The sequence below is a fragment of the Notolepis coatsorum genome, assembly GCF_963971535.1.
Source record: "Notolepis coatsorum genome assembly, chromosome: 1".
In the NCBI taxonomy this organism is placed as follows: domain Eukaryota; kingdom Metazoa; phylum Chordata; class Actinopteri; order Aulopiformes; family Paralepididae; genus Notolepis; species Notolepis coatsorum.
In genome coordinates, this window is record NC_140165.1 from 11,203,143 (window position 1) to 11,215,350 (window position 12,208).

A 12,208-nucleotide genomic window follows, 5' to 3' on the forward strand; every position below is an offset into this window, starting at 1 on the left:
AGTTAGCTTTGGTAGTGCAATACACTGTTCCTGTTATTCTAATTTAAAGTGTCCTTTCCTTTGGCCATAAGTGTGCGTGTGTGCGACATGAGTGTGTGCCCGCTCATGTTAAAGTGTTAAGTGGCTGCTCGTGTGTGAGCGTGCACAGTGTGCGTGTCGTGTGTGTGTTCATGTGTGCTTGTGTGTGGACAGTTCAATGTTCTGAGCACTCAATGTTCATTGTTCATGGCTCTGATGGCCTGGGGGAAGAAGCTGAGCCTAAGCCGCTCTGTCCTAGTAGCTGGGGTTCGCAGGCGTCTGCCTGACCTCAGCAGCTGAAACAGGCTGTTATTGGGGTGGTGAGGGTCTTTCATTATCCTGCAGGCTCTGGATTTGCACCTCTTGTTGTATAGAACCTGCAGGGGGGGTAGTGCAATACCCGTGGTACGCTCGGCTGAGCGCACCACTTTCTGTAGGGCCTTCTTGTCCTGTGCCGTGCTGTTTCCATACCAGGCAGTGATGTTTCCGGTCAGGATGCTCTCTACAGCTCCTGAGTAGAAGGACTGGAGTATCTTCCCCGATACTCTGAACTTCCTTAACTGTCTCAGGTGGTAGAGACGCTGTTTCGCCTTCTTTACTACTGTGTCTATGTGTGTTGACCATGTCAGGTCCTCTGAGATGTGGACCCCCAGGTACTTGAAGCTGCTCACCCTGTCCACGGTAGCCCCGTTTATCATCAGTGGTGTGTGTGTCTCCTGCTGTCCTCTCCTATAATCCACGATCAGTTCCTTGGTTTTGCCAATGTTCAGGAGCAGGCTGTTGTCCTGGCACCAGCGTTCCAGTACCTCAACCTCCTCCCGGTAGGCCTTCTCGTCGTTGTCCGAGATCAGCCCCACCACCACCGTGTCATCTGCGAACTTCACTATGGAGTTGTAGCTGAACTTGGCCACACAGTCGTGTGTGTAGAGTGAGTACAGCAGGGGGCTCAGAACACAGCCCTGGGGGGACCCGATGCTCAGGGTGATGGTGTTGGAGGTCTGACCCCCCACCCTGACCGCCTGGGGTCTTTCGCTCAGAAAGACCGATTGGCTGCTTCCCATTCTTTGTAAAACCAAAATTGGTTAGAAGGCTTACTTCTTTGATATTTCGTTTAACTTTCGACATTATCCTGAATACCTGTATTTCTTTTCTTTTAAAACGGCGGGTGAAGTTTGATTTGTGCCTGCAGGCTGCAGCGCCGTCACGCTCCGAATGGTAAACGCAAGAATAGCATGCATGTTGCCATCTATTACGAGTAGGGTATATCTGCAGTGCCGCAACCCCTATTACGGTGAATTAGTGCGCAAATCATGAATCATACATCAAAATAGCCAAATTTTACGCATTATACACGATGATGACGATACAGAAAATTACAGAAAAATTAGAAATGCATGGCAAAAATTGCATTTATTGTCAGTATTTTAGAGACCCCCCAAAAATTCACAAATCATGTTTTCAGGGGAGCTGATGTCTCATCTAGGGGAGCCATGGCTCCTTTAGCTCCCCCATGGTTCACACCCATTCACTGACCTTTGTATTGACAGAAGATTATGACAGAGGAGGTGCCAGATCCGATCAAATAGGTGCCGGTCTCAGGCCCTGTCCACACGAGAGTTTGGATTTAATATGACCGAAGTTTGAAAAAATAAAACTCCGTCCACACGGTGAACACAGGTGGACAACCGTGTATAACTGCGTACTCACGGGCAGAGCTGGAACCCAGCAACCGATACATTTAGTACAATGTAATACAATGCCAAAGCAGTAGGCGGCGATGTTGTTCAGACATGAAGGCCATTTCAACCAATCAGAAAAGACTGAACGCTCACTAAACTTCCTGTTGGGTCGCGATCTGCCATTAATTAACTGTAGAAGAAGAAGTAACGTTACCGATATGAAATGGATGTAAACGTTATTTAACAGATTGCAGAATGGGTACAATACAATACGGCTCAATACAAACAATTGTTAAGGGGATGCAGTCTGGACTGGGTTCCTTATAAGTTATAACAATAACTTGACAACACATGAGTTTAGTTTAGCAGCTACATGTAAACTTTAGCTGCAGCTACATGTTTACTCTGAGCGTCAACAGACATCAGTCGATCACAACACTCTTCAACACAGACGATACGTTTTGAACAAAAGTTTGTTACAATCATTTTCATATAACGCTACTTGGGACAGCTCTGCTGTAAACACTGGTGTAGTTGGCTCTGCTCTAATATCTCTACCCCGCGGTCTGCCGTGAACATGGGGAATAATTGCGACAGCTCTGCTGTAAACACTGGGAATAACCTCGGTTGCTATGCCCACACGCAACTGCAAAACCGCACAACTCCACCCTGGCCACCGGTTTCAAAAGACCGCGGTTGCAGTGTAGCAAATCCCCGGTTGTGTGTGGCCGAACAGTGCAACTGCGCACATACAATCACGGTTACATTAAACCCAGCGTTCGTGTGGACGGGGCCTCAATCTGGCAGGTCCTGGCACAAATTAAGTCCTGCATTTATGTAATCGGCTTTGAATAAAAGCATGTCAACTAATTGGCCTACAGTTCTCTTTCTTTTCCCCTCCATACTGTTGGTGGAGAGAAGCCTCTATATATGTCCTGGCTGACCAGTCAGTTCCAGACTTGGATCTACAGTATGGGCTCTCTGTGACCATCTGCATTTATCCTTGTAGCAAAACTCCAGTTCCTGTAGAAGATGTCCAAGAGCACACCTACTAGAATGAAGGAGGAATCAGACCAGCAGGACCTCTGTAAGTCAGAACAAGACTTCCTACTGAAGATACTTTAGTTTACTCTCCAGACCCAGAAGTAAATAAAGACTAGTATGTTGAGTTGTGTTTCCCTCTGTCCCAGATCCACCCAGAGACCTACTGATTGTTAAAAAAGAAGATCAGGACACGCTAGAGCCACCCAAGGATACTCACTTTGAGATGAAGGAGGAGCCCACAGACCACAAGGATATCAGTATGTTGTTTCTTTCTCTTATCTGGATTTAGTCTTCTCCTTCGTCTGCTCCAGCATGTTTGTATGTCTCAGTATTTGTCGCCATTGCTTTCTCTCCCCTCATTCTTTAATTTGATCAAACTCTTGTTCACATTCAGCCTAACTCTTTGGAGCACTTTATTCTGGTATCTCTTTTATAAATGGAACACCTTTGTCCTGGTTCCCCTGCCGGATTGAATAGCAACCAGGAGAACTAAGCTGATAGAAGGGATCCCAACTGTGATGTATTATTAAGCCTTAGCTAAAGGGGTCAATGGTCTTGTTTAACTTAAAAAAATTTAATGGAGGAAAAGGAAGTATGTTTGTTTTTTATTTTAAATAAAGTTCAGTATATAAATATAATAATTGTCAAATAATACTGTAAATACTGGAGTATTTCCTTAGTTGCTGTCTCCCTCTGCCCCAGATCTACCTCCAACTTCCTATCAATCATGAAAGAAGAGGCTCAGGACTCAATTACATCCTGTTTTAGATTTTGTATAAAGATTAAAAATAAATCTGTAATTACAGAAGAAATCAGAGTGTGGGCAAATACTTTTTCATGCCACTGTAAATACCCTTTCTGTCTCCCTCTGTTCTAGATCCACCCAGTGACCTACTGATGATTAAAATAGAGGAGGTTCAGGACACGCTAGACCCCCCCACGGATATGTCCACTGGGCTGAAGGAGGAGCCCACAGACCAGGAGACCAGTATGTTACTTTTCTTTTCCTTGTCTTTCTTTTCTCTTGTTGTCCATCCCCTGTTGCAGCATAGTTATATGTCTCTGTGTCCACAGCTTTCCCTCTTCTTTCTTTCCATGAAGCCTCAATCTATTTGTTTTACTATAACAAAGTGTGGTATTTTCAAATGCTCATTCTTGTTCTATGGAGAGGACTTTGATAAAGTAAATGACTAAAAGTACACAGTAAAAGTAGTTCATATTATTTGTGCAAGTAGTCTAAGAAGTACTAAGTACAAACATGGCAGTTTCATAAACTACTTATGGAAGAAATGGTTTTTATCCCACATCAAAGTTAGTTTAAAATGCTCATTGTTCTATGGAGAGGACTTTGAAAATCAAATTACTCAAAGTACACAGTAAAATTAGTTCATATTATTTGTGCAAGTAGTCTTAAGAAGTATTAAGTACAAACATGGCAGTGTCATAAACTACTTATGGAAGAAATGTTTTTTATCCAACATCAAATGCTCCTTCTCTGGAGGGAATTTTGCCATTCTCAAAAAGTACACAGTAAACGTAGTTCATAGTATTTGTGCAACAAGTTTATGAAGCAATAAGTCCTAACATTATTCTTATAAATTACCCTGTTCCTCAATCGCAAATAATAGAAATGAACCACATGCCATCCTTTACTTTGAAATCCTCACCGGAAGTGTTCCTCTGTGGGATTTCCTGTAGCTTTAGTGGTCGAATATATAATACTGCACACACGAAACGTCCTATTGATTCGATGTTCAATAATACTGCACACACGAAACGTCCTATTGATTCGATGTTCAATAATACTGCACATACGAAACGTCCTATTGATTCGATGTTCAATAATACTGCACATACGTAACGTCCTATTGATTTGATGTTCATTCAGTTCATTACCGGGAATAATTAAAGGGGACATGTACTGCTATTCCTAGCACTATTTGGGCAACTTTACACAATTCCTGTGAGTGTATAGAAGACATCTGTATGTTTTTTTTTTTTTTAAATCATTGTTTTATATTTCTAATCACCAAAAACCATAATTTTTCAGCTTCAAGATTTCAGGCTGTTATGGCCTGGCTCCGCCCATAAGCACTTTGAGTGACAGTCAGTCCACACAGTCTGCGACAGGGAGAGAGAGAGAGAGGGAGAGAGGGAGAGAGAGGGAGAGGGAGAGAGATTCCTGTAACTTATGGGTAACCGAGAATACCATGCCTAGGTATTCACGGTAACTTTAGATATTGATATGTATTCCGGTGACTTGTGAAAAGGAGAGGTTACCAGGAATACCATTACCATATAGGTATTCACGGTAACTTATATGTATTCCGGTAATTAATGAATTGAAGCTAACACATCATGGAGGCCCAGGCCGTTAGCTACAAACTAACAACACATCATGGAGGCCCAGGCCGTTAGCTACAAGCTACACACACACCCCCCTACATGTGACCCCCCCCTACATGTGACCCCCCTACATGTGCCCCCCCCTACATGTGCCCCCCCCCCTACATGTGACCCCCCCCCCTCCCAGCTCCTGTATCTTGTCTCATCAGGGCAGAGAAAGTGCTGACGAGACAAAACAGAGCAGAGCTGATTGAGATCAATGAAGATACACTGTGTTATCTCACACACACACATTCTGTACACACATACTGTACACACACATACTGTACACGGATATTGTACACACACATACTGTACACACATACTGTACACACATACTGTACACACACATACTGTACACACATACTGTACACACACATACTGTACACACATACTGTACACACACGCATACTGTACACACAAATATTGTACAAATGCATACAGTGTACACCCACCCACCCACACACACATACAGTACACACACACTAGGGGCATGGTGACCAGGAATACCTGTTTTTTCCAAAATTCAGTTCAAATGCCATCTTGGAATAACAAAACAACGATTGTGTGCAGACAATTGAAAATGTTGGGTTCCTTTCCACTTTCTTGAATATAGAAAAAATTTAAATACTTGTTCTAGAACTGTATTTTTTGCACTTGTTTGTTAAGTTACTGGGAATACCCTTTCCTTGTTTTTGCTCATTTTAACAGACAAAACACAACACATTCTAGTAATTCTGGTTTACTAGGAGATTTAAGTGTTTATCTGGAATTGTGAGGATAGGTATTTGCGGTAACCTGGGATCAATATGTGAAACGTAATTATCTCCTAAAATAATTGGCCACAAAAGACGAAACTCATTTTGGTTGTTCATTGGGGTGCGAAGATCATGCCCAAAACATATGCATCTGCCATGAAAATTAAGCCTTTTTTGTTTGTTATCAATTGAAGGCCATGAACTATGTTGACTCATATCCCATACCTGGATTTTTCCTTCAGATTCAGCTAAATTTGAATTCTCTTGAGATAACTCGGGGAGAACTATGGTATTATGTTACATGATGATGATATCCCTACAAAACAACCACAACATTTTAATTCTCTCTTAAATTGGAGGAGATAGTGAATTGGTATTCCCGGTAACTTAGGTCAACTTTAGAGGTCCGCCATCCCTCATTACATGATGTTTTTTTTTAAAGGTGAATTATTTGGCATCTATAACAATCATTCTTGACATGAGAAAAGATTTTAATGCTGTTTGTATAACGTCCTGGGTTATATGGCTTAGAAATGGGGCAGGTTACCGGGAATACATCCGTTACCCATAGAGCGAGAGAGAGAGACACCGTTACCGTTCTTTTTTTTCTCTGCCTCTCGGGTGTGCTGCGCGGGGGGGCCCTCCCTTCCTCCCTCTCTCTTCCTTTTTTTCTTTCTATCACTCTCCCGTTCGGAGGTGTGTGTGGCGCGGCAGGTCCCCCCCCCCCCCCCCCCCCCAAGTGCTCCTGAATGCTCTCTATCTCTCTCTCTCTCTCTCTCCCTCCAGAGTGCACGCAGAGTATGAGGAAGTGGTTTCCACTTGCTGTGTACAGTCAGTCTATGTAGATTGTGGGCGGGCATTAGCTACAACCACAGAGCCAATCACATCACTGTCTGCTACCCAGAGCCTGAGTAACGTCATTCAGGCCTTCAAATCAGGATGGCCTAATTTACTGGAGAAGGAAATGATCTGAGCTGAATCAGAGCAATCCGCCAATATGCTATTTAGACACTAAAACACATTGATACTAACTCCTATTACTATAATACAATGCTAGAGACTGAAAAATGACATTTATAGTACATGTCCCCTTTAACACTTTGAGCGCCACGCCTGGTTTTCCTTTTTACCGGCTGAATGCCACCATCGGCGCCAATGTTAACGTTAATATCGCCTAATCTATGTTTTAAATTATGGCTATGTGTCTAATCTGCCCATCGCATTATCAAAGACTATTTTCCAGTCAGTGCTGTCAAGGCAGATTGTTTTTTTATCGCTTCGTTTCCGTTTCAGAGCAGTTAGAAAAGCCCCCGTTTTGATATAAAAAACAGCCCATTCTGGAGCATTCTATGAAAATCGCCTTTTAGTGGAATATTCCACAACGTTGATATTCGTCTGCCTTTTTATGAATCGTTTTCAAATAAACGCTAGATGATCAATATTATACGTGCACGCAAGCACATTACGGCCGCGCACGGATAATCGCCTCGTTGATTTCCTCTCTGACTTTTACAGTGAAACCGAAAGAAGACATTTCACAAAACAGCCTATATCTTCATCAAACTTACTCTGATTATCCTAACACTGATAACATAGAGTCCTTACCTGACATCAGATGGTATCCAACTGGTATATTCCAATTCCTGATCACCATTCGAAAAAATCGATACGTGTATGGATCCAACGCGATACTGTAGAACTCCATGATCAGCGGGGATCTGAGGTTCCAGAATGAACTGTGGTAACCCCGGCTGGATCAGTGGACTGGAAAATGTGGTTCATTTTCATTGAGTCCATTCCAAAATCACTTATGTCATCTGGGAGACGACAGGGGCCGCTTTTTTCCACAGTGATCGCCGGCGCCGCTCGGCTATACTCGGGTAGGCTCGGGTGATGCAATAAATTTTCAGATCGCTAAAAAAAATAAAAATAAAAAATTCCGAGAAATCTCGTGAGTGGCATTCAACGTCACTATTAAAAACCCGAGATATCTCGTGAGTGGCACTCAAAGTGTTAACACTTTGGGTGCCGGCCAAAAATCCGGAAAATGACTGTGGGTTGCCAGGATTCCTGGACGATTCTAGCATATCTCATGATCTTAGCGGAGCTATTTCTATATTTTATATTATAACTATGGGGAAATGGTTGGGCTCATTTGAAGACGACAAGTTGATGTACACAATGCAAAAAAACGTTTGTTTCTGCATGTCTTCGTTCGTTCACAATTACAAGTTAAAAAACGTCAACAAAAGATAAAAGTGGAGGTAAATTATTTAGAACAGAAGTTACAGGCACTTTTATGAAAGGTGTGCCGGCGGGGTGATAATAGGTACTGAACGTGTTATAAAGCAATTTAGACTGGGATGGATGGATGGATGGTTTGATTGATTGATTGTTTTGACAGATTGTTTTATTGGTTTGATTGATAGAATGTTTTATTGTTTTGTTGATCGTTTGATTCATAGATTGATTTGTTTGATTGATTGATTACTTTGTTGGTCGTTTGATTGATAGAATGTTTGATTGTTTTGTTGGTAATTTGCTTGATAGAATGTTTGATTGTTTTGTTGATCGTTTGATTCATAGATTGATTTGTTTGATTGATTACTTTGTTGGTCATTTGATTGATAGAATGTTTGATTGTTTTGTTGATAGTTTGATTCATAGATTGATTTGTTTGATTGATTGATTACTTTGTTGGTCATTTGATTGATAGAATGTTTGATTGTTTTGTTGATAGTTTGATTCATAGATTGATTTGTTTGATTGATTGATTACTTTGTTGGTCGTTTGATTGATAGAATGTTTTATTGTTTTGTTGATCGTTTGATTCATAGATTGATTTGTTTGTTTGATTGATAGAATGTTTTATTGTTTTGTTGATCGTTTGATTCATAGATTGATTTGTTTGATTGATTGATTACTTTGTTGGTCGTTTGATTGATAGAATGTTTGATTGTTTTGTTGGTAATTTGCTTGATAGAATGTTTGATTGTTTTGTTGATTGTTTGATTCATAGATTGATTTGTTTGATTGATTGATTACTTTGTTGGTCATTTGATTGATAGAATGTTTGATTGTTTTGTTGATAGTTTGATTCATAGATTGATTTGTTTGATTGATTGATTACTTTGTTGGTCATTTGATTGATAGAATGTTTGATTGTTTTGTTGATAGTTTGATTCATAGATTGATTTGTTTGATTGATTGATTACTTTGTTGGTCGTTTGATTGATAGAATGTTTTATTGTTTTGTTGATCGTTTGATTCATAGATTGATTTGTTTGATTGATTGATAGAATGTTTGATTGTTTTGTTGATCGTTTGATTCATAGATTGATTTGTTTGATTGATTGATTCATAGATTGATTGATTCATAGATTGTTTGATTGATTGATTGATTGATTGACAGTCCGACTGACTGACAAACTTGAAATGCAGTAATACTATTATATCGATCAGGTGAGAATATATTGTATTGATCAGGTTAGTAGATATTGTACCGATCAGGTATTATAGATCATGTGCATGCAATAAACTAAACAAAAAAACATTTTGACTGTTTCTCATTCATGTACTGTGCATAATCTGCTCCTGTGTTGTAGACACTGTGTTGCTCTGTACCTACCCGTTTTCCAATTTATTCGTCCATACATGATAAACACATTCATAAAGTAATAGACCTGCAAAAGACCAAAGCAGACTACAAAGAGTGATACGTTCAGCCGAACGCACAATTGGAGGGGGGCTCCCCACCCTCCAGAACATTTACTACAAGCGTTGCAAGGGGAAGGCTACGAGAATTATTAAGGACTCGAGCCACCCGAACAACTGCCTCTTTGAACTGCTGCCGTCAGGCAAGCGATACAGGAGTCTCAAGGCGAGCACAGAAAGACTCAGAAGTAGCTTCTATCCCCAGGCCATCAGGCTGCTAAACGAACAATGAATGAACACTACACAACAACAACCACCAAACACACATAGCACACACATCCACACGCACACACTCACTTTAAACAAACACACTGTAGCACCCACTCCACACACTTTATAGCACACACCCACTTTAAACAAACACACTGTAGCACCCACTCCCCACACTTTATATTTATGGATGAAGGATTGCACTACAACTCGTACACCTTACTGTAAATTGTACCTAAAATTGTACCTCATCCCATTTCTGCTTTGCACTAGATAGTACTGTACATTAGTACACTGCATAGTATTGTGTATTGTATATTATATGGTAACTCAGAACATTGTACATATGTCTATACCGAACACTGTGACCTCATTTTCTTCTTCTAAATTCATGCTATATTATGTTATTATGTTATTTGATACTATCTTGTCTAGCACAGTCTCTGGAGCGTAACAGTAAGAAGCATTTTGTATGAAAGTATTCTGTACTTCTGTATGACAACTATTAAAGAACTTGAGAACTTGAGAACTAATAATATCTTGTATTGATAATATATCAATTAGTTTCACCTGGAAATACTACTACCTCATCAACCACCATGCCTGGCGCTAATGAACAAGTAAGTTATAACTACTGGTGTAGGTCCAGACAACATTATTATAAAATACAGAATACTTTACAATGCAGAAAACTTGAAACTTTGTGATGCCATGAACATTTTTATTGTAAAATATGTTCAATAAACTGGGTGACAAGTCATCAGTACCAACCATTGTTGCTGTGCATTATATGCTGGTAACATTCACAGTATAGGATTATGGTAATTTACCAAGACAATACCTTATAAAAAGTGAACACTGTGATGATAACCAACCATTGTTTCAGTGCATTTAGGAGTTTGTTGGTAACATTCACAGTATAGGATTATGGTAATTTACCAAGACAATACCTTATAAAAAGTGAACACTGTGATGATAACCAACCATTGTTTCAGTGCATTTAGGAGTTTGTTGGTAACATTCACAGTATAGGATTATGGTAATTTACCAAGACAATACCTTATAAAAAGTGAACACTGTGATGATAACCAACCATTGTTTCAGTGCATTTAGGAGTTTGTTGGTAACATTCACAGTATAGGATTATGGTAATTTACCAAGACAATACCTTATAAAAAGTGAACACTGTGATGATAACCAACCATTGTTTCAGTGCATTTAGGAGTTTGTTGGTAACATTCACAGTATAGGATTATGGTAATTTACCAAGACAATACCTTATAAAAAGTGAACACTGGAGGATAATCAACCATTGTTTCAGTGCATTTAGGAGTTTGTTGGTAACATTCACAGTATAGGATTATGGTAATTTACCAAGACAATACCTTATAAAAAGTGAACACTGTGATGATAATCAACCATTGTTTCAGTGCATTTAGGAGTTTGTTGGTAACATTCACAGTATAGGATTATGGTAATTTACCAATACAATACCTTATAAAAAGTGAACACTGGAGGATAATCAACCATTGTTTCAGTGCATTTAGGAGTTTGTTGGTAACATTCACAGTATAGGATTATGGTAATTTACCAATACAATACCTTATAAAAAGTGAACACTGTGATGATAACCAACCATTGTTTCAGTGCATTTAGGAGTTTGTTGGTAACATTCACAGTATAGGATTATGGTAATTTACCAAGACAACACCTTATAAAAAGTGAACACTGGAGGATAATCAACCATTGTTTCAGTGCATTTAGGAGTTTGTTGGTAACATTCACAGTATAGGATTATGGTAATTTACCAAGACAATACCTTATAAAAAGTGAACACTGGAGGATAATCAACCATTGTTTCAGTGCATTTAGGAGTTTGTTGGTAACATTCACAGTATAGGATTATGGTAATTTACCAATACAATACCTTATAAAAAGTGAACACTGGAGGATAATCAACCATTGTTTCAGTGCATTTAGGAGTTTGTTGGTAACATTCACAGTATAGGATTATGGTAATTTACCAAGACAATACCTTATAAAAAGTGAACACTGGCTGATGATAACCAACCATTGTGTCAGTGCATTTAGGAGTTTGTTGGTAACATTCACAGTATAGGATTATGGTAATTTACCAAGACAATACCTTATAAAAAGTGAACACTGGAGGATAACCAACCATTGTTTCAGTGCATTTAGAAGTTTGCTGGTAACATTCACGTCACATGAACTACAGGGCATATCTTACTTGGTCTCTCGCATCGATGACTGCATTGTCCATTGATAAATGGATGAAGCGCCAGATGATCTGTGGACCAAAAAATATCCAATACATGCTTCCAAAGTATATAAATAATAGGCCAATGGACTGCATTAGAAAAGTGTGGTATGTTACCTACA

General features: G+C 39.7%; 1 protein-coding gene across 1 annotated transcript in view; it reads left to right on the plus strand.

The window, feature by feature from the left end:
• Nucleotides 1-2,704: 2,704 nt before the first annotated feature.
• Nucleotides 2,705-12,208, plus strand: part of LOC311228215 (uncharacterized protein) — a gene marked incomplete at its 3' end in the record, with an annotated part of 35,807 nt that continues 26,303 nt past the window's right edge. Inside the window, exons 1-3 of the mRNA XM_084314126.1 lie at nt 2,705-2,784; nt 2,888-2,998; nt 3,619-3,729. Coding sequence (XP_084170252.1) covers nt 2,730-2,784; nt 2,888-2,998; nt 3,619-3,729 — 277 coding nt within the window. The 5' untranslated portion in view covers nt 2,705-2,729. The remainder of the gene's footprint in view (nt 2,785-2,887; nt 2,999-3,618; nt 3,730-12,208) is intronic.